Source organism: Pseudophryne corroboree, chromosome 1 (genome assembly GCF_028390025.1).
Source record: "Pseudophryne corroboree isolate aPseCor3 chromosome 1, aPseCor3.hap2, whole genome shotgun sequence".
Classification (NCBI taxonomy): Eukaryota; Metazoa; Chordata; class Amphibia; order Anura; family Myobatrachidae; genus Pseudophryne; species Pseudophryne corroboree.
In genome coordinates, this window is record NC_086444.1 from 754,366,918 (window position 1) to 754,390,390 (window position 23,473).

Consider the following 23,473-nt stretch of genomic DNA (forward strand, 5'->3'; position numbering starts at 1 on the left):
AGGAGGACGGGGAGGCAGACCACTATAGGAATGGCACACCGACCTCTCAGCACTGTGAGCTGTCATATAGACAGCGCCCAGCGCTGCAGCTGTTGGCTCTTCCACACACAGGCATTTTGGGTGAGTGCAGACCATGTGCCTGCACGGGAAATGCGCAGTGTGCAGGGCACCACCTGCACTACCCTAGTTACAACCCAGTGCGATACACATGTTGCTGTAAAACCCTTGTTACTCCTAACTCCTAAAACCCTTACTCTTCATATTTATATTCCAAAGAAAACACACGTATGCATAAGATAAAGTAGCAGCAGATTATCAAACAGAGCACTAGCTTTTTGACAGCATGGCAGTTTATTCCATTTTAGCCAACTCCTACATGTTTGTAGGCAAGATTGGCGTCAGAGAGGCCATGTCAGTAGGATCCTGTCATACTAATGCAGAAAGTCTGCAGTGCCTAAATACCTCTATATGAATTAAAATACCTGCCTACATACCACAAGTTTATTTACAGTTTTTTATATTAAGATTTGTCATTATTCTCTATTCTGCATTAAGTGATCAGAAACAGGATTTAAATCACCATACAATTACATTCATATATCCAGTGTTAACGTCCTGATCAGCAGGGTTGGTATCCTATGTTCATGTGAAGGCCAGCTACACAATAAGCATACTGAGCTTTAAAACTGCCTAAATGCCACTTACAGTACTTTTATGGGGATTTGTGCCTTCATGCTTCACTACACTGCAGGGATTTCTCTATTGAAATAAAATTTACAAGGGCCAGTGTGAAGCATTTGTGACTGTGTCGCCTGCATAGTGATTCTGGGAACCAAGGTCTTGGTCTGTAGAGCAAACACTATTAGACTTACCATTCTTACAAGTAAGATTCCTCTACTAGATGTTAAAGAGTAATCTAATTATCTGACCAAAGAAAAACAATATAGATAGAGTGCGCTGTCAACGGCAGCCTGTACAGGGAAGGTCAGTTCCCTTGATTATATGTAAAAAAAGAAGAAATAAGTACTGGCGCCGGCTGAAAGTCAGATATATCAAACAGCTGAGTCAATAGGTAAATTAAAAAATGATTATTTTTAATAAACTTTCATGAAGGAGATATCCTACTCCTTAAGTGTTTAAAACAATTGCAAAAGCACAATAGGAATTTAAAATGCCACAGGTACCCCTCCAAACACAGTGTCCACAGTCCCTGGCTAGGACAAAAAATCCACAATTGCCCACAAGTTCATTGGGTTGAAAGTATATTTTACCAGACGTATTTCCGGATGGTATCCCCTAGGTCTCCTGTGCAAATGGAGACCAGGTGGCAGATGGGGGCAAGTCCGAGTCTGTGAAGAACTTGTGTCGGAATTTAATCCAGTGGAGGCTGTCAGGTCCAGATATCGCCAGGGTGTGGATGAGGGTTCTGGTACTTGTGGTTCTGCAGGAAAGGACCAACGCATTTCACTGGTCTAATGGGTGCCAGCTTACTCAGGAGCACCCATTAGACCAGCGAAACGCGTTGGTCCTTTCCTGCAGAACCACAAGTACCAGAACCCTCATCCACACCCTGGCGATATCTGGACCTGACAGCCTCCACTGGATTAAATTCCGACACAAGTTCTTCACAGACTCGGACTTGCCCCCATCTGCCACCTGGTCTCCATTTGCACAGGAGACCTAGGGGATACCATCCGGAAATACGTCTGGTAAAATATACTTTCAACCCAATGAACTTGTGGGCAATTGTGGATTTTTTGTCCTAGCCAGGGACTGTGGACACTGTGTTTGGAGGGGTACCTGTGGCATTTTAAATTCCCATTGTGCTTTGCAATTGTTTTAAACACTTAAGGAGTAGGATATCTCCTTCATGAAAGTTTATTAAAAATAATCATTTTTTAATTTACCTATTGATTCAGCTGTTTAATCTAATTATCTGACCTGTTTAAGGTTTACCTGTCATCCATATGTAAAAAACAAAAGGACAAAATATATCTCATTACCTTTTCTTTAATGCACCCAGTTGCTGCTCGATTAGTAATTAACTCCTTCGCTGCTGAAGGTTTTCTCACCCTTGTGCTGAGGTCATATTCGATGTTATCGCTCGTTACATTCCAACATCAAAATCTCTGATTTTCATATGTGATACCCGCACAAATTATCCCTGTAATTGAAAGTACAAGAAAGACATTGTGGTTTCGCTATTAATCCACCTCTAAAATAGTAAAAATTAGGATTCTGCCATATGTGTATGTTTTGACAAAAATTCTGCACTTGAAATGATAATGCTTTTTTTTTTTTCCCCCCCCCGCTATTTTGATTTAAACACCTACTATATGTAGGGAGAATATTGTAGCCCAACAAGGCAACCCATTTTTCTCTGACGTCCTAAGTGGATGCTGGGGACTCCGTCAGGACCATGGGGAATAGCGGCTCCGCAGGAGACAGGGCACAAAAGTAAAAGCTTTAGGATCAGGTGGTGTGCACTGGCTCCTCCCCCTATGACCCTCCTCCAAGCCTCAGTTAGGTTTTTGTGCCCGGCCGAGAAGGGTGCAATCTAGGTGGCTCTCCTAAAGAGCTGCTTAGAGTAAAAGTTTTGTTAGGTTTTTTATTTTCAGTGAGTCCTGCTGGCAACAGGCTCACTGCAACGAGGGACTTAGGGGAGAAGAAGTGAACTCACCTGCGTGCAGGATGGATTGGCTTCTTAGGCTACTGGACACTAGCTCCAGAGGGACGATCACAGGTACAGCCTGGATGGGTCACCGGAGCCGCGCCGCCGACCCCCTTGCAGTTGCTGAAGAGAGAAGAGGTCCAGAAATCGGCGGCTGAAGACTTCTCAGTCTTCATGAGGTAGCGCACAGCACTGCAGCTGTGCGCCATTGCTCTCAGCACACTTCACACCAACGGTCACTGAGGGTGCAGGGCGCTTGGGGGGGCGCCCTGGGCAGCAATGAAAGTACCTATGCTGGCTAAAAATACATCACATATAGCCCCTGGGGGCTATATGGATGTATTTAACCCCTGCCAGGTTGTCAGAAAAACGGGAGAAGAAGCCCGCCGAAAAGGGGGCGGGGCCTATTCTCCTCAGCACACAGCGCCATTTTCCTACACAGCTCCGCTGCTAGGAAGGCTCCCAGGCTCTCCCCTGCACTGCACTACAGAAACAGGGTTAAAACAGAGAGGGGGGGCACTTATTTGGCGATATTATTATATATTAAGATGCTATAAGGGAAAACACTTATATAAGGTTGTCCCTGTATAATATAGCGTTTTGGTGTGTGCTGGCAAACTCTCCCTCTGTCTCCCCAAAGGGCTAGTGGGGTCCTGTCCTCTATCAGAGCATTCCCTGTGTGTGTGCTGTGTGTCGGTACGTGTGTGTCGACATGTATGAGGACGATGTTGGTGAGGAGGCGGAGCAATTGCCTGTAATGGTGATGTCACTCTCTAGGGAGTCGACACCGGAATGGATGGCTTATTTAGGGAATTACGTGATAATGTCAACACGCTGCAAGGCGGTTGACGACATGAGACGGCCGGCAAACCAATTAGTACCTGTCCAGGCGTCTCAAACACCGTCAGGGGCTTTAAAACGCCCATTTACCTCAGTCGGTCGACACAGACACGGACACTGACTCCAGTGTCGACGGTGAAGAAACAAACGTATTTTCCATTTGGGCCACACGTTACATGTTAAGGGAAATGAAGGAGGTGTTACATATTTCTGATACTACAAGTACCACAAAAGAGGGTATTATGTGGGGTGTGAAAAAACTACCTGTAGTTTTTCCTGAATCAGATAAATTAAATGAAGTGTGTGATGATGCGTGGGTTTCCCCCGATAGAAAATTATTGGCGTTATACCCTTTCCCGCCAGAAGTTAGGGCGCGTTGGGAAACGCCCCTTAGGGTGGATAAGGCGCTCACACGCTTATCAAAACAAGTGGCGTTACCGTCTCCAGATACGGCCGCCCTCAAGGAGCCAGCTGATAGGAGGCTGGAAAATATCCTAAAAAGTATATACACACATACTGGTGTTATACTGCGACCAGCGATCGCCTCAGCCTGGATGTGCAGCGCTGGGGTGGCTTGGTCGGATTCCCTGACTGAAAATATTGATACCCTTGACAGGGACAGTATTTTATTGACTATAGAGCATTTAAAGGATGCATTTCTATATATGCGAGATGCACAGAGGGATATTTGCACTCTGGCATCAAGAGTAAGTGCGATGTCCATATCTGCCAGAAGATGTTTATGGACACGACAGTGGTCAGGTGATGCAGATTCCAAACGGCACATGGAAGTATTGCCGTATAAAGGGGAGGAGTTATTTGGGGTCGGTCCATCGGACCTGGTGGCCACGGCAACAGCTGGAAAATCCACCTTTTTTACCCCAAGTCACATCTCAGCAGAAAAAGACACCGTCTTTTCAGCCTCAGTCCTTTCGTCCCCATAAGGGCAAGCAGGCAAAAGGCCAGTCATATCTGCCCAGGGATAGAGGAAAGGGAAGAAGACTGCAGCAGGCAGCCCATTCCCAGGAACAGAAGCCCTCCACCGCTTTTGCCAAGTCCTCAGCATGACGCTGGGGCCGTACAAGCGGACTCAGGTGCGGTGGGGGGTCGTCTCAAGAGTTTCAGCGCGCAGTGGGCTCACTCGCAAGTGGACCCCTGGATCCTACAAGTAGTATCCCAGGGGTACAGATTGGAAATTCGAGACGTCTCCCCCTCGCAGGTTCCTGAAGTCTGCTTTACCAACGTCTCCCTCCGACAGGGAGGCAGTATTGGAAACAATTCACAAGCTGTATTCCCAGCAGGTGATAATCAAAGTACCCCTCCTACAACAAGGAAAGGGGTATTATTCCACACTATATTGTGGTACTGAAGCCAGACGGCTCGGTGAGACCTATTCTAAATCTGAAATATTTGAACACTTACATACAAAGGTTCAAATCAAGATGGAGTCACTCAGAGCAGTGATAGCGAACCAGGAAGAAGGGGACTATATGGTGTCCCTGGACATCAAGGATGCTTACCTCCATGTCCCAATTTGCCCTTCTCACCAAGGGTACCTCAGGTTCGTGGTACAAAACTGTCACTATCAGTTTCAGACGCTGCCGTTTGGATTGTCCACGGCACCCCGGGTCTTTACCAAGGTAATGGCCGAAATGATGATTCTTCTTCAAAGAAAAGGCGTCTTAATTATCCCTTACTTGGACGATCTCCTGATAAGGGCAAGGTCCAGAGAACAGTTGGAGGTCGGAGTAGCACTATCTCAAGTAGTTCTACGACAGCACGGGTGGATTCTAAATATTCCAAAATCGCAGCTGTCTCCGACGACACGTCTGCTGTTCCTAGGGATGATTCTGGACACAGTCCAGAAAAAGGTGTTTCTCCCGGAGGAGAAAGCCAGGGAGTTATCCGAGCTAGTCAGGAACCTCCTAAAACCAGGAAAAGTGTCAGTGCATCATTGCACAAGGGTCCTGGGAAAAATGGTGGCTTCTTACGAAGCGATTCCATTCGGCAGATTTCACGCAAGAACTTTTCAGTGGGATCTGCTGGAAAAATGGTCCGGATCGCATCTTCAGATGCATCAGCGGATAACCCTGTCTCCAAGGATAAGGGTGTCTCTTCTGTGGTGGCTGCAGAGTGCTCATCTACTAAAGGGCCACAGATTCGGCATTCAGGACTGGGTCCTGGTGACCACGGATGCCAGCCTGAAAGGCTGGGGAGCAGTCACACAAGGAAAAAATTTCCAGGGAGTGTGATCAAGTCTGGAGACTTCTCTCCACATAAATATACTGGAGCTAAGAGCAATTTACAATGCTCTAAGCTTAGCAAGACCTCTGCTTCAAGGTCAGCCGGTATTGATCCAGTGGGACAACATCACGGCAGTCGCCCACGTAAGCAGACAGGGCGGCACAAGAAGCAGGAGGGCAATGGCAGAAACTGCAAGGATTCTTCGCTGGGCGGAAAATCATGTGATAGCACTGTCAGCAGTGTTCATTCCGGGAGTGGACAACTGGGAAGCAGACTTCCTCAGCACGACCTCCACCCGGGAGAGTGGGGACTTCATCGGGAAGTCTTCCACATGATTGTGAACCGTTGGGAAAGACCAAAGGTGGACATGATGGCGTCCCGCCTGAACAAAAAACTGGACAGGTATTGCGCCAGGTCAAGAGACCCTCAGGCAATAGCTGTGGACGCTCTGGTAACACCGTGGGTGTACCAGTCGGTGTATGTGTTCCCTCCTCTGCTTCTCATACCTAAGGTACTGAGAATTATAAGACGTAGAGGAGTAAGAACTATACTCGTGGCTCCGGATTGGCCAAGAAGGACTTGGTACCCGGAACTTCAAGAGATGCTCACAGAGGACTCATGGCCTCTGCCGCTAAGAAGGGACTTGCTTCAGCAAGTACCATGTCTGTTCCAAGACTTACCGCGGCTGCGTTTGACGGCATGGCGGTTGAACGCCGGATCCTAAGGGAAAAAGGCATTCCGGAAGAGGTCATTCCTACCCTGGTCAAAGCCAGGAAGGAGGTGACCGCACAACATTATCACCACATGTGGCGAAAATATGTTGCGTGGTGTGAGGCCAGGAAGGCCCCACGAAGAAATTTCAACTCGGTCGATTCCTGCATTTCCTGCAAACAGGAGTGTCTATGGGCCTCAAATTGGGGTCCATTAAGGTTCAAATTTCGGCCCTGTCGATTTTCTTCCAGAAAGAATTGGCTTCAGTTCCTGAAGTCCAGAAGTTTGTCAAGGGAGTACTGCATATACAACCCCCTTTTGTGCCTCCAGTGGCACTGTGGGATCTCAACGTAGTTCTGGGATTCCTCAAATCACATTGGTTTAAACCGCTCAAATCTGTGGATTTGAAATATCTCACATGGAACGTGACCATGATGTTGGCCCTGGCCTCGGCCAGGCGAGTGTCAGAATTGGCGGCTTTGTCTCACAAAAGCCCATATCTGATTGTCCATTCGGACAGGGCAGAGCTGCGGACTCGTCCCTAGTTTCTCCCTAAGGTGGTGTCAGCGTTTCACCTGAACCAGCTTATTTTGGTACCTGCGGCTACTAGGGACTTGGAGGACTCCAAGTTGCTAGATGTTGTCAGGGCCCTGAAAATATAGGTTTCCAGGACGGCTGGAGTCAGGAAAACTGACTTGCTGTTATCCTGTATGCACCCAACAAACTGGGTGCTCTTGCTTCTAAGCAGACGATTGCTAGTTGGATGTGTAGTACAATTCAGCTTGCACATTCTGTGGCAGGCCTGCCACAGCCAAAATATGTAAATGCCCATTCCACAAGGAAGGGGGCTCATCTTGGGCGGCTGCCCGAGGGGTCTCGGCTTTACAACTTTGCCGAGCTGCTACTTGGTCAGGGGCACACCCTGGCTGAGGAGGACCTGGAGTTCTCTCACTCGGTGCTGCAGAGTCATCCGCACTCTCCCGCCCGTTTGGGAGCTTTGGTATAATCCCCATGGTCCTGACGGAGTCCCCAGCATCCACTTAGGACGTCAGAGAAAATAAGAATTTACTTACCGATAATTCTATTTCTCGTAGTCCGTAGTGGATGCTGGGCGCCCATCCCAAGTGCGGATTGTCTGCAATACTTGTACATAGTTATTGTTACAAAAATCGGGTTATTATTGTTGTGAGCCATCTTTTCAGAGGCTCCGCTGTTATCATGCTGTTAACTGGGTTCAGATCACAGGTTGTACAGTGTGATTGGTGTGGCTGGTATGAGTCTTACCCGGGATTCAAAATCCTTCCTTATTGTGTACGCTCGTCCGGGCACAGTATCCTAACTGAGGCTTGGAGGAGGGTCATAGGGGGAGGAGCCAGTGCACACCACCTGATCCTAAAGCTTTTACTTTTGTGCCCTGTCTCCTGCGGAGCCGCTATTCCCCATGGTCCTGACGGAGTCCCCAGCATCCACTACGGACTACGAGAAATAGAATTATCGGTAAGTAAATTCTTATTTTTAAACTAGACTATCTACCACATTAAATGTGTGCCCACTTTTTTGTTTAACGTAAGATAGGGTGGATAAGGGCTTTAGATCACCCCCATCTATGGAAAAAAATTTGTGTACTGTCTCAATTATTGTCTGGTGATAAGGAGACACATAATTTGTAAGCCAGGGTGCCCCCATTTATGTGTGGGCCAGTATGGGGTTGATAGGGTACAATGTGCCTACCCCCACCTATGGAAAACTATTTTGTTCCGTAGTGCTGGGCGATATTATTTGGTGATCACCAGGCAATAGCTGCCAATGGTACAACTAATTTGAAAGTGGGAACTTCCCTCTTTTATATGTGAGTGACTACATATTTACAGGTGTAATTACGGTGGTGATAGGGCACTAATAGTGCACTCTCACCCATGTATGCGAAAATCCTCTATTTTCTGTAGTGCAAGGTAAAATTGTCCGGTGTGCATAGGTGATCACCTTACGATACGTACTAAGGGGGCCTATCATTTGACAGAAGGGACTGCCCTCTTGCCAAAATGGGTGCCCCTAATTTTATGGATGCCAGGTTGAGGGAAGAGCTTTCCCCATAACTGGACTTGATGATTTTTTTAATTTTTTTTTTGAAGTGCAGGGTGTGATCAGTGTTTTCTCCAGGTGTACAAAGGGACTTCCTGCTCTGGCATGGTGGCTGACAGGGTTCCCTATCTGTGTGGAAAAGGTTCAGCACCTCGATGTGGAGGACTGGTGAGGCTCATCCTCTGCAGTCTAGCTGTACATCCGGAGGACAAACCACACTTGCTAAATATCTCCTCCTCTTTTATTTGGTATTTGCATTACAGAACAACTAAAAACAATAAAGAGTGACATATTATTAACTGAATTAACTTAAACAGTTTCTGAAGAAATGGCTAACAATCTATAGATTATATTTAAACTGACCATTTGCAGAATTTAAGCTAATCTAGTAATATCTAACAGAAATGAGCTGTTGTTCCCCCTTAAAACATGTCTTCCTAAGTACTTATGCACTGGGTGTTTGCAGAGTACAAATGTAAGTGCTAGCATGAAGCAATGGAAAGGCGAAGAACTAAAAATGGAAAAAAGCAGCAGGCAGTGAAAATGGAAAATGCTGGTAATAGTCAGAGGCTTCTTCTGAAAAGCAGGAGAACATGAACTCCACTATTGTAACATTTCTAAATATTATAATTTTGGGTATTTCAAAAAGCAGCACCGTAAAGCTAATGCTATTTAGCAAACTTTTATGCGGGGTCTAAACTTGCTGCTGATTTGATGCTTGTGCCTAAAATGAAATATAAATGTTTGCCATTTAGTGTTTGGCTTGTCTGATAAAGAAGTCTGCTAGCGGTAAGCTGCATTTCGGGCATCACTGTGAGAACATATGGCAGAGATGCCATCACAGGCGTCACTTTGAGAACATATGGCAGAGATGCCATCTCAGGCGTCACTTTGAGAACATATGGCAGAGATGCCATCTCAGGCGTCACTTTGAGAACATATGGCAGAGATGCCATCACAGGCATCACTTTGAGAACATATGGCAGAGATGCCATCTCAGGCGTCCCTTTGAGAACATATGGCAGAGATGCTTACATACAGATGAGTCCGTTTACATCTAGCCTCCCTGCACGTTAAACAACCCTTCTAGTCATACCATAGATGTGAATACGTTGCATCTTCTGCAAAGAAAGACTCCCGACGCTATTGGATTTGAACCTGACCTTTCAGCTCACTCATGCCAGGCATCTCCTGCTACGTGGCATATTGAGACAAAATGTATGAGGACCCATCTGTACTAATGCCCAGATTTAGCAAACCTTGGACAGTGATAAATATCACGGCGATAAAGTCAGCTCCTAACTGATCAGGAGACCGCCAGTCACAATACCGACTGCTACATCCCGCCCCACTCTAAATCCCGACAGTCTGCATGCCGACTAGTAGGGACTATTCCCACTCGTGGGTGTCCACAACACCCATAGAGTGGGAATAGTCGTCACCGTGCCCGCAGCGTAGCGAGCGAAGTGAGCCTGCAAGGGGCTTCATTGCGCTCACACCCCTTCCGGCATTCTGCTGCCAGGATCCCACGGTCGGTATGCTGACCACCGAGATCCCCAGCGCCGGTAAGGCATACCCAACCCGCAGCCACCCTTACATCACAAATTGTGCCGAGACGTATCACTAGGCGTAATCTCTTGCATATTATTATGTATCCAATGGCATACCGCTGTCACTGCAGTGTTGTTACTAGGCATTTCAGCTGTCATTTTCGGTAACTACCGCTACTAGGGGATTCCTAGGCATTCCCCTGATGTTTTGCTGGTCTAATGCTATAACTACTACTGTTGACATATTGTTAGAGCTAAATGTTTGCACATTGCTGGTAATTTACAGTTTTCATGCAGCTGCTGCTAGTCTGTTGCTCCCTACTGATATTAGTATATTAGGTAAAACAAATTGGAAAAGCTATGTGTGACCATGTTGGCTAGGAGCCCCTGGCTCTGAGTGACTTCTCTATGGAAATGTGCAATTCAATGTTTTTCTTATTGCAGTAACATATGGAATGGTGACTTTAAGCATGTTTTACTATACAAAGGCTATGACCCAGCTTTTCCTGGATACACCTGTTTCAAAGACTGAGAAGACCAATTTCAAAACATTAATGACAATGGATGACTTCTGGAAGGTGAAGTACTGCACATTGTGTAAAGACTAAGGGGGATGCATGGCACTTTTAAACGTGCTGTTAATTTGCTCTTGTATATCAGTTGTGTGGGGGTTGTGGTGGTCTATGATTTTGTGTGAATGAGGAATCGGTAAGCAGGAGGTAATCATTAAGCTGGAGGACCTTCTAGGAGACTGATGGGTTTGTGCAGCGTTATTCAGTAGCAGTGCAGTGTTTAGATTGTCATCTGCTGTACTCCTAGGGTGCAGATGGGTAATCTATCAATTTCTTAAAGCCTATCATTGCTAGTGATCTTACATCACTGTTTTCCATCATGCAGTAACTTACTCGGCAATGCTTGCCAGACCTCCCACCATACCATCAGACCACCTTAAATGCCCATCAAATCTCTCCACTTAACACCTCCTCTCTATAAGACCCTGGTATGCATTGGTGTATCTATAATGTAAGCAATGTGCGCGGTGCACACAGACTCCTTGGTCCACGGGGACCACACTACACACCACTGATACTTACCTCTCTGGAGTCCCATTGCAGCCAGCGCTGCAGACAAAAATCACCAGAGAAAATGGCTCAGTGACCATTTCACCGGTGATTAGCCCATGCACAATAGAGATGTTCTCGGGAACAAGGCGCAGGCACCATTTTCCTGGAGACCTGCGCATGTGCAGTATACTCTGGCAAAAAGGCAGAGTCTACAGCACTGCCAGAGAGGGGGCCCACACGGAGCCTGCATGCGGGCCTCTTCTCTCTTAAAACGCCCCTACTGGTGTATCTATCATTTGATTCATATCCATCAAGGCCCCAAAAAGCTCCCATTATTTTTTGTTTGGCTTAAAAAAAAATCTATAATTGTCTTTCTCTGATTTTTTTATTTTTTTTATTTTGTCTGGTTTTTGGCCTTTGTTTTATTTTTTAAGATTATAATTATTAGAATAGATCTAAAAATGCATAATATAAGTTTTTGATCAGTTTAAACATGGTTTACATGTAAATAACACATTAATTTCTCTGACGTCCTAGTGGATGCTGGGACTCCGTCAGGACCATGGGGAATAGCGGCTCCGCAGGAGACAGGGCACAAAATTTAAAAGTTTGACCACTAGGTGGTGTGTACTGGCTCCTCCCCCTATGACCCTCCTCCAAGCCTCAGTTAGGTTTTTGTGCCCGTCCGAGCAGGGTGCAATCTAGGTGGCTCTCCTAAAGAGCTGCTTAGAAAAAGTTTGTTAGGTTTTTTATTTTCAGTGAGTCCTGCTGGCAACAGGCTCACTGCAACGAGGGACTTAGGGGAGAAGAAGTGAACTCACCTGCGTGCAGGATGGATTTGCTTCTTAGGCTACTGGACACTAGCTCCAGAGGGACGATCACAGGTACAGCCTGGATGGGTCACCGGAGCCGCGCCGCCGACCCCCTTGCAGATGCCGAATAGAGAAGAGGTCCAGAAACCGGCGGCAGAAGACGTCTCAGTCTTCATGAGGTAGCGCACAGCACTGCAGCTGTGCGCCATTGCTCTCCGCACACTTCACACCAGCGGTCACTGAGGGTGCAGGGCGCTGGGGGGGGCGCCCTGGGCAGCAATGTAATATACCTATTCTGGCTAAAATATATCACATATAGCCCCTGGGGCTATATGGATGTATTTAGCCCCTGCCAGGTTCCAAAAAAACCGGGAGAAGAAGCCCGCCGAAAAGGGGGCGGGGCCTATTCTCCTCAGCACACAGCGCCATTTTCCTGCCCAGCTCCGCTGCGAGGAAGGCTCCCAGGACTCTCCCCTGCACTGCACTACAGAAACAGGGTAAAAACAGAGAGGGGGGGCACTTATTGGCGATATTTATAATATTTGAGCTGCTATAAAGGGAACACACTTATTAAGGTTGTCCCTATATATATTTATAGCGCTTGGGTGTGTGCTGGCAAACTCTCCCTCTGTCTCCCCAAAGGGCTAGTGGGGTCCTGTCTTCTATCAGAGCATTCCCTGTGTGTCTGCTGTGTGTCGGTACGTGTGTGTCGACATGTATGAGGACGATGTTGGCGTGGAGGCGGAGCAATTGCCTGTATTGGTGATGTCACCCCCTAGGGAGTCGACACCAGAATGGATGGCTTTGTTTATGGAATTACGGGATAGTGTCAGCACGCTACAAAAGTCGGTTGACGACATAAGACAGCCGGCAAACCAGTTAGTACCTGTCCAGGCGTCTCAGACACCGTCAGGGGCTGTAAAACGCCCTTTACCTCAGTCGGTCGACACAGACCCAGACACTGACACTGAATCCAGTGTCGACGGTGAAGAAACAAACGTATTTTCCAGTAGGGCCACACGTTATATGATCACGGCAATGAAGGAGGCTTTGCATATCTCTGATACTGCAAGTACCACAAAAAGGGGTATTATGTGGGGTGTGAAAAAACTACCGATAGTTTTTCCTGAATCAGAGGAACTGAATGAAGTGTGTGATGAAGCGTGGGTTACCCCAGATAGAAAACTGCTAATTTCAAAGAAGTTATTGGCATTATACCCTTTCCCGCCAGAGGTTAGGGCGCGCTGGGAAACACCTCCTAGGGTGGATAAGGCGCTCACACGCTTATCAAAGCAAGTGGCGTTACCGTCTCCTGATACGGCCGCCCTCAAGGATCCAGCTGATAGGAGGCTGGAGAATACATTAAAAAGTATATACACACATACGGGTGTTGTACTGAGACCAGCAATCGCCTCAGCCTGGATGTGCAGTGCTGGCGTGGCTTGGTCGGAGTCACTGTCTGAAAATATTGATACCCTGGATAGGGACAGTATTTTACTGACTATAGAGCAGTTAAAGGATGCATTTCTTTATATGCGAGATGCACAGAGAGATATTTGCACTCTGGCATCAAGAGTAAGTGCGATGTCCATATCTGCCAGAAGAAGTTTATGGACGCGCCAGTGGTCAGGTGATGCGGATTCCAAACGACATATGAAAGTATTGCCGTATAAGGGGGAGGAATTATTTGGGGTCGGTCTATCGGATCTGGTGGCCACGGCAACGGCCGGAAAATCCACCTTTTTACCCCAGGTCACCTCCCAGCAGAAAAAGCCGCAGTCCTTTCGTTCCTATAAGAACAAACGAGCAAAAGGACATTCCTATTTGCCCCGAGGCAAAGGAAAGGGTAAGAGACTGCAACAAGCAGCTCCTTCCCAGGAGCAGAAGCCCTCCCCGGCTTCTACAAAGGCGTCAGCATGACGCTGGGACCTTACAAGCAGACTCAGGGGCGGTGGGGGGTCGCCTCAAACATTTCAGCGCACAGTGGGCTCACTCGCAGGTGGACCCCTGGATCCTGCAGGTAGTATCTCAGGGTTACAGGTTGGAATTCGAGAAGTCCCCTCCTCGCCGTTTCCTAAAGTCTGCTTTGCCAACGTCTCCCTCCGACAGGGCGACGGTATTGGTGGCCATTCACAAGCTGTATTCTCAGCAGGTGATAGTCAAGGTACCCCTCATACAACAGGGACAGGGGTATTACTCCACGCTATTTGTGGTACCGAAGCCGGACGGCTCGGTAAGACCGATTCTAAATCTAAAATCTCTGAACCTGTACATACAAAAATTCAAGTTCAAGATGGAGTCACTCAGAGCAGTGATAGCGAATCTGGAAGAAGGGGATTTTATGGTGTCCTTGGACATCAAGGATGCTTACCTTCATGTTCCAATTTGTCCTTCACACCAAGGGTACCTCAGGTTCGTGGTCCAAAACTGTCATTATCAGTTTCAGACGCTGCCGTTTGGATTGTCCACGGCACCCCGGGTCTTTACCAAGGTAATGGCCGAAATGATGATCCTTCTTCGAAGAGAAGGCGTCTTAATTATCCCTTACTTGGACGATCTCCTGATAAGGGCAAGATCCAGAGAACAGCTGGAGGTCGGAGTAGCACTAACCCAAGTAGTGCTCCAACAACACGGGTGGATTCTGAATTTTCCAAAATCCCAACTGATCCCGACGACACGTCTGTTGTTCCTAGGGATGATTCTGGACACTGTTCAGAAAAAGGTATTTCTTCCGGAGGAGAAAGCCAGGGAGTTATCCGATCTAGTCAGGAACCTCCTAAAACCAGAAAAAGTATCTGTGCATCAATGCACAAGAGTCCTGGGAAAAATGGTAGCTTCTTACGAAGCGATTCCATTCGGCAGATTCCATGCACGAACTTTTCAGTGGGATCTGCTGGACAAATGGTCCGGATCGCATCTGCAGATGCATCAGCGGATAAAATTGTCCACAAGGACAAGAGTGTCTCTGCTATGGTGGTTGCAGAGTGCTCATCTGTTAGAGGGCCGCAGATTCGGCATACAGAACTGGGTCCTAGTGACCACGGATGCCAGCCTGAGAGGCTGGGGAGCGGTCACACAGGGAAGAAACTTCCAGGGCGTGTGGTCAAGCCTGGAGACGTCTCTTCACATAAATATACTGGAGCTAAGAGCAATCTACAATGCTCTAAGCCTGGCAAAACCTCTGCTTCAGGGTCAGCCGGTGTTGATTCAGTCGGACAACATCACGGCAGTCGCCCACGTAAACAGGGCGGCACAAGAAGCAGGAGGGCAATGGCAGAAGCTGCAAGGATTCTCCGCTGGGCAGAAAATCATGTGTTAGCACTGTCAGCTGTGTTCATCCCGGGAGTGGACAACTGGGAAGCAGACTTCCTCAGCAGACACGATCTGCACCCGGGAGAGTGGGGACTTCATCCAGAAGTCTTCCACATGATTGTGGTCCATTGGGAAAGACCAATGGTGGACATGATGGCGTCCCGCCTCAACAAAAAACTGGACAGGTATTGCGCCAGGTCAAGAGACCCTCAGGCAATAGCTGTAGACGCTCTGGTAACACCATGGGTGTACCAGTCAGTGTATGTGTTTCCTCCTCTGCCTCTCATACCAAAAGTACTGAGAATTATACGGCAAAGGGGAGTAAGAACGGGAATTTCAACTGGGTCGATTCCTACATTTCCTGCAAACAGGATTGTCTATGGGCCTCAAATTAGGGTCCATTAAGGTTCAAATTTCGGCCCTGTCGATTTTCTTTCAGAAAGAATTGGCTTCAGTTCCTGAAGTCCAGACTTTTGTAAAAGGAGTACTACATATACAGCCCCCGGTTGTGCCCCCAGTGGCACCGTGGGATCTTAATGTAGTTTTGGATTTTCTCAAATCCCATTGGTTTGAGCCACTCAAATCGGTGGATTTGAAATATCTTACATGGAAAGTAACCATGCTACTGGCCCTGGCTTCAGCCAGGAGAGTGTCAGAATTGGCGGCTTTATCGTATAAAAGCCCATATCTGATTTTCCATTCGGACAGGGCAGAACTGCGGACGCGTCCTCACTTTCTGCCTAAGGTGGTTTCAGCGTTTCACCTGAACCAGCCTATTGTGGTGCCTGCGGCTACTAGCGATTTGGAGGATTCCAAGTTGCTGGACGTTGTCAGAGCATTGAAAATATATATTTCAAGGACGGCTGGAGTCAGAAAATCTGACTCGCTGTTTATACTGTATGCACCCAACAAGCTGGGTGCTCCTGCTTCTAAGCAGACGATTGCTCGTTGGATTTGTAGCACAATTCAACTTGCACATTCTGTGGCAGGCCTGCCACAGCCTAAATCTGTCAAGGCCCATTCCACAAGGAAGGTGGGCTCATCTTGGGCGGCTGCCCGAGGGGTCTCGGCATTACAACTCTGCCGAGCAGCTACGTGGTCAGGGGAGAACACGTTTGTAAAATTCTACAAATTTGATACCCTGGCTAAGGAGGACCTGGAGTTCTCTCATTCGGTGCTGCAGAGTCACCCGCACTCTCCCGCCCGTTTGGGAGCTTTGGTATAATCCCCATGGTCCTGACGGAGTCCCCAGCATCCACTAGGACGTCAGAGAAAATAAGATTTTACTTACCGATAAATCTATTTCTCGTAGTCCGTAGTGGATGCTGGGCGCCCATCCCAAGTGCGGATTGTCTCCAATACTTGTACATAGTTATTGTTACAAAAAAATCGGGTTGTTATTGTTGTGAGCCGTCTGTTCAGAGGCTCCTACGTTTGTCATACTGTTAACTGGGTTCAGATCACAAGTTGTACGGTGTGATTGGTGTGGCTGGTATGAGTCTTACCCGGGATTCAAAATCCTTCCTTATTGTGTACGCTCGTCCGGGCACAGTATCCTAACTGAGGCTTGGAGGAGGGTCATAGGGGGAGGAGCCAGTACACACCACCTAGTGGTCAAACTTTTAAAGTTTGTGCCCTGTCTCCTGCGGAGCCGCTATTCCCCATGGTCCTGACGGAGTCCCAGCATCCACTACGGACTACGAGAAATAGATTTATCGGTAAGTAAAATCGTATTTTAAATGCACAAACAAGCAACTAATAATACGTTATACTTTCTTTTAACAAAACACAGATTCCAGAAGACTTGGGTTTCAAAATATCTCTTTTTGTGGTAACATTTGCTTGCAAAAAAACAAATCTCCCAAAAAGTTTACAGATTTTCTGGATGACAATCTATACCCCTTTCACACTGCCAATGCCGGATCCCACCCGGGAATTGGAAACGAGTCCTTCCCGGGTGGTATCCGGCATTGGTCGTTGCTGCTGGCTTCCCTGACCCGGCATTATGCAGGGCCAGTTTCCATAGCGGCAGGAGGGGGGGGGGGGGGGGGAGATGAGATCATCTCCGCGCCGCCTCTCCCTGTTGTAGTGAACGGTCCTGGGTCGCATCGACCTGGGAACCCGTTTACGCTGCCATTGACCCGGTATTCAACCCGAGTATAACACTGCTTTATTCCTGGGTTGAAGTGCTGGGTCAGACAACCTGGGATTTCGACTATGGCGCTTTCACACCGCACGTCGATCCGACAATATGCCGGGGCGATACCGGGTTATTTGTGCGGTGTGAAAGGGGTGTTACACTTGCACAATTTGTCCCAGTCAGTATTTTTATTGTTAAAGCTCTTAAAATACTTTTTTCAAATTATACATCATGATTGGTCTTAAGATTAAAAAAAAAGAAAACAAAAAATACATAATGCATGCTTAAGTATTTAGGCCCTCATTCAGTAAAGGACACAAATGAGCAATTTTTGAGCATTTGCGCATGCACAGCAGCCGCAGAGCACGTTCGCGGCCATGCGAACACTGTGATTGACCGGGGGGGGGGGGGGGTGTTGGGATGGCGATGCTGCGTTGGGAGGGAGTGGTCCGGACAGTGAAGGCATGTCTAGGGGCATCAACAAGCATGGCAGCGGTCCGGGTGCGCGGTTCGCCTGTTTCCCATTCCGCAATACGATTGAATTAATGATCGCACCGTTGGCGGTGATTAGCATGCTAGGCGGCCCCCAGCATGAGATCGCAAGAAGTAGCAAATGCTGCTATTTGGCAGAATCAGCTACTCAGGCTGGATAGGGGCCTTAATATCTGTGCTGTGCATGCTCCAAGTTTACACAGATGAAAGCTATTTCTCTAACAGTTGACTTTCAATTAGCATCTACCTGTTCAGCATTAAAAAAAAGGCAGCTTTTATGGATAAAAAAAAAATCTGAAGGAAAGCTGTGGATTTGAAGACAAGAGAGCATTCTAAGAATATTAAAGATAATGGGGTTTATGTACTAAGCTTTGGAGAGAGATAAAGTACCAACCAATCAGCTCCTAACTGTCATTTTTCAAACACAGCCTGTAACATGGCAGTTGGGAGCTGTTAATCTGGTATTTCTCTAACGTCCTAGTGGATGCTGGGGACTCCGAAAGGACCATGGGGAATAGCGGCTCCGCAGGAGACTGGGCACAAAAGTAAAAAGCTTTAGGACTACCTGGTGTGCTGGCTCCTCCCCCTATGACCCTCCTCCAAGCCTCAGTTAAGATTTTGTGCCCGAACGAGAAGGGTGCAATCTAGGTGGCTCTCCTGAGCTGCTTAGAGTAAAAGTTTAAATAGGTTTTTTTATTTTCAGTGAGACCTGCTGGCAACAGGCTCACTGCATCGAGGGACTAAGGGGAGAAGAAGCGAACTCACCTGCGTGCAGAGTGGATTGGGCTTCTTAGGCTACTGGACATTAGCTCCAGAGGGACGATCACAGGCCCAGCCATGGATGGGTCCCGGAGCCGCGCCGCCGTCCCCCTTACAGAGCCAGAAGACTGAAGAGGTCCGGAAAATCGGCGGCAGAAGACGTCCTGTCTTCACTAAGGTAGCGCACAGCACCGCAGCTGTGCGCCATTGCTCTCAGCACACTTCACACTCCGGTCACTGAGGGTGCAGGGCGCTGGGGGGGGGCGCCCTGAGACACAATAAAAACAACTTTTTGGCAAAAAATACATCACATATAGCTCCTGGGCTATATGGATGTATTTAACCCCTGCCTATTTTTACATAAAAAAGCGGGAGAAAGGCCGCCGAAAAAGGGGCGGAGCCTATCTCAGCACACTGGCGCCATTTTTTCCTCACAGCTCCGTTGGAGGAAGGCTCCCTGACTCTCCCCTGCAGTCCTGCACTACAGAAACAGGGTAAAACAAGAGAGGGGGGGGCACTAAATTGGCATATAAATATATACAGCAGCTATATTAGGGAAAAACACTTATATAAGGTTATCCCTGTATATATATAGCGCTCTGGTGTGTGCTGGCAAACTCTCCCTCTGTCTCCCCAAAGGGCTAGTGGGGTCCTGTCCTCTATCAGAGCATTCCCTGTGTGTGTGCTGTGTGTCGGTACGTTGTGTCGACATGTATGAGGAGGAAAATGGTGTGGAGGCGGAGCAATTGCCTTTGTTAGTGATGTCGCCCCCTAGGGAGTCGACACCTGACTGGATGGTCTTATGGAAAGAATTACGTGATAGTGTCAGCACTTTACAAAAGACTGTTGACGACATGAGACAGCCAGCAAATCAGTTAATACCTGTACAGGCGTCTCAAACACCGTCAGGGGCTCTAAAGCGCCCGTTACCTCAGGTCGATACAGACACGGACACTGACTCCAGTGTCGACGGTGAGGAAACAAACGTATTTTCCAGTAGGGCCACACGTTACATGATCACGGCAATGAAGGAGGTTTTGAACATTTCTGATACTACAAGTACCACAAAAAAGGGTATTATGTGGGGTGTGAAAAAACTACCCGTAGTTTTTCCCGAATCAGATGAATTAAATGAGGTGTGTGATGAAGCGTGGGTTTCCCCCGATAAAAAACTGCTAATTTCTAAAAAGTTATTGGCATTATACCCTTTCCCGCCAGAGGTTAGGGCGCGTTGGGAAACACCCCCTAGCGTAGATAAGGCGCTCACACACTTATCAAAACAAGTGGCGTTACCGTCCCCTGATACGGCCGCCCTCAAGAAACCAGCTGATAGGAAGCTGGAAAATATCCTTAAAAGTATATACACACATACTGGTATTATACTGCGACCAGCAATCGCCTCAGCCTGGATGTGCAGTGCTGGGGTGGCTTGGTCGGATTCCCTGACTGAAAATATTGATACCCTGGACAGGGACAATATATTATTGACTATAGAGCATTTAAAGGATGCATTTCTATATATGCGAGATGCACAGAGGGATATTTGCACTCTGGCATCAAGAGTAAGTGCGATGTCCATTTCTGCCAGAAGAGGATTATGGACGCGACAGTGGTCAGGGGATGCGGATTCCAAACGGCATATGGAAGTATTGCCGTATAAAGAGGAGGAGTTATTTGGGGTCGGTCTATCGAACCTGGTGGCCACGGCAACGGCTGGAAAATCCACCTTTTTACCCCAAGTCACCTCGCAGCAGAAAAAGATACCGTCTTTTCAGGCTCAGTCCTTTTGTCCCCATAAGGGCAAGCGGGCAAAAGGCCACTCATATCTGCCCCGGGGCAGAGGAAGGGGAAAAAGACTGCAGCAGACAGCCTCTTCCCACGAACAGAAGCCCTCCCCCGCTTCTGCCAAGTCCTCAGCATGACGCTGGGGCCTTACAAGCAGACTCAGGCATGGTGGGGGCCCGTCTCAAGAATTTCAGCGCGCAGTGGGCTCACTCGCAAGTGGACCCCTGGATCCTGCAGGTAGTATCTCAGGGGTACAAATTGGAATTCGAGACGTCTCCCCCTCGTCGGTTCCTGAAGTCTGCTTTACCAACGTCTCCCCCCGACAGGGAGGCGGTATTGGAAGCCATTCACAAGCTGTATTCCCAGCAGGTGATAATCAAGGTACCCCTCCTACAACAGGGAAAGGGGTATTATTCCACGCTGTTTGTGGTACCGAAGCCGGACGGCTCGGTGAGACCCATTTTAAATCTGAAATCCTTGAACACTTACATAAAAAGGTTCAAGTTCAAGATGGAGTCACTCAGAGCAGTGATAGCGAACCTGGAAGAAGGGGACTATATGGTGTCTCTGGACATCAAGGATGCTTACCTCCATGTCCCAATTTGCCCTTCTCACCAAGGGTACCTCGGGTTTGTGGTACAGAACTGTCACTATCAGTTTCAGACGCTGCCGTTTGGATTGTCCACGGCACCCCGGGTCTTTACCAAGGTAATGGCCGAAATGATGATTCTTCTTCGAAGAAAAGGCGTCTTAATTATCCCTTACTTGGACGATCTCCTGATAAGGGCAAGGTCCAGAGAACAGTTAGAGGTCGGAGTAGCACTATCTCAAGTAGTACTACGACAGCACGGATGGATTCTAAATATTCCAAAATCGCAGCTGATTCCGACGACACGTCTGCTGTTCCTAGGGATTATTCTGGACACAGTACAGAAAAAGGTGTTTCTCCCGGAGGAGAAGGCCAAGGAGTTATCAGACCTAGTCAGGAACCTCCTAAGACCAGGCCAAGTGTCAGTACATCAATGCACAAGGGTCCTGGGAAAGATGGTGGCTTCTTACGAAGCGTTTCCATTCGGCAGATTCCACGCAAGAACTTTTCAGTGGGATCTGCTGGACAAATGGTCCGGATCGCATCTTCAAATGCATCAGCGGATAACCCTGTCTCCAAGGACAAGGGTGTCTCTCCTGTGGTGGTTACAGAGTGCTCATCTCCTAGAGGGCCGCAGATTCGGCATTCAGGATTGGGTCCTGGTGACCACGGATGCCAGCCTGAGAGGCTGGGGAGCAGTCACACAGGGAAGAAATTTCCAGGGCTTGTGGTCAAGCATGGAAACGTCACTTCACATAAATATCCTGGAACTAAGGGCCATTTACAATGCCCTAAGTCAGGCAAGACCTCTGCTTCAGGGTCAGCCGGTGTTGATCCAGTCGGACAACATCACGGCAGTCGCCCACGTAAACAGACAGGGCGGCACAAGAAGCAGGAGGGCAATGATGGAAGTGGCAAGGATTCTTCGCTGGGCGGAGAATCATGTGATAGCACTGTCAGCAGTGTTCATTCCGGGAGTGGACAACTGGGAAGCAGACTTCCTCAGCAGACACGATCTTCACCCGGGGGAGTGGGGACTTCACCCAGAAGTCTTCCACATGATTGTGAACCGTTGGGAAAAACCAAAGGTGGACATGATGGCGTCCCGCCTCAACAAAAAACTGGACAGATATTGCGCCAGGTCAAGGGGCCCTCAGGCAATAGCTGTGGACGCTCTGGTAACACCGTGGGTGTACCAGTCAGTGTATGTGTTCCCTCCTCTTCCTCTCATACCAAAAGTACTGAGAATCATAAGAAGGAGAGGAGTAAAGACTATACTCGTGGCTCCGGATTGGCCAAGAAGGACTTGGTACCCGGAAATTCAAGAGATGCTCACGGAAGACCCGTGGCCTCTACCTCTAAGAAAGGACCTGCTCCAGCAGGGACCATGTCTGTTCCAAGACTTACCGCGGCTGCGTTTGACGGCATGGCGGTTGAACGCCGGATCCTGAAGGAAAAAGGCATTCCGGATGAAGTCATCCCTACCCTGATCAAAGCCAGGAAGGATGTAACCGTACAACATTATCACCGTATTTGGCGTAAATATGTTGCGTGGTGCGAGGCCAGGAAGGCCCCTACAGAGGAATTTCAACTGGGTCGTTTCCTGCATTTCCTGCAAACAGGACTGTCTATGGGCCTCAAATTAGGGTCCATTAAGGTTCAAATTTCGGCCCTGTCAATATTCTTCCAAAAAGAACTGGCTTCTGTTCCTGAAGTTCAGACGTTTGTCAAGGGAGTACTGCATATACACAGCCTCCTTTTGTGCTTCCAGTGGCACCTTGGGATCTCAATGTAGTTTTGGGATTTCTAAAATCACATTGGTTTGAACCACTCACCACTGTGGACTTAAAATATCTCACATGGAAAGTGGTAATGCTGTTAGCCCTGGCTTCAGCCAGGCGTGTCTCAGAATTGGCGGCTTTATCCTATAAAAGCCCTTACCTAATTTTTCATACGGACAGGGCAGAATTGAGGACTCGTCCTCAATTTCTCCCTAAGGTGGTTTCAGCTTTTCACTTAAACCAGCCTATTGTGGTGCCTGCGGCTACTAGGGACTTGGAGGATTCCAAGTTGCTGGACGTAGTCAGGGCCCTGAAAATATATGTTTCCAGGACGGCTGGAGTCAGAAAATCTGATTCGCTGTTTATCCTGTATGCACCCAACAAGCTGGGTGCTCCTGCTTCTAAGCAGACGATTGCTCGTTGGATTTGTAGTACAATTCAGCTTGCACATTCTGTGGCAGGCCTGCCACAGCCAAAATCTGTAAAAGCCCATTCCACACGGAAAGTGGGCTCATCTTGGGCGGCTGCCCGAGGGGTCTCGGCTTTACAACTTTGCCGAGCAGCTACTTGGTCAGGGGCAAACACGTTTGCTAAATTCTACAAATTTGATACCCTGGCTGAGGAGGACCTGGAGTTCTCTC

At 48.0% G+C, this 23,473-nt stretch overlaps 1 protein-coding gene across 2 annotated transcripts in view; it reads left to right on the forward strand.

The window, feature by feature from the left end:
- The window catches only part of PKD2 (polycystin 2, transient receptor potential cation channel), a 208,337-nt gene that overhangs the window by 76,439 nt on the left and 108,425 nt on the right, over positions 1-23,473 (forward strand). For both annotated transcript variants that reach the window (XM_063916973.1, XM_063916982.1), the window contains exon 3: positions 10,543-10,676. In XM_063916973.1, the coding sequence (XP_063773043.1) occupies positions 10,543-10,676 (134 nt within the window). The remainder of the gene's footprint in view (positions 1-10,542; positions 10,677-23,473) is intronic.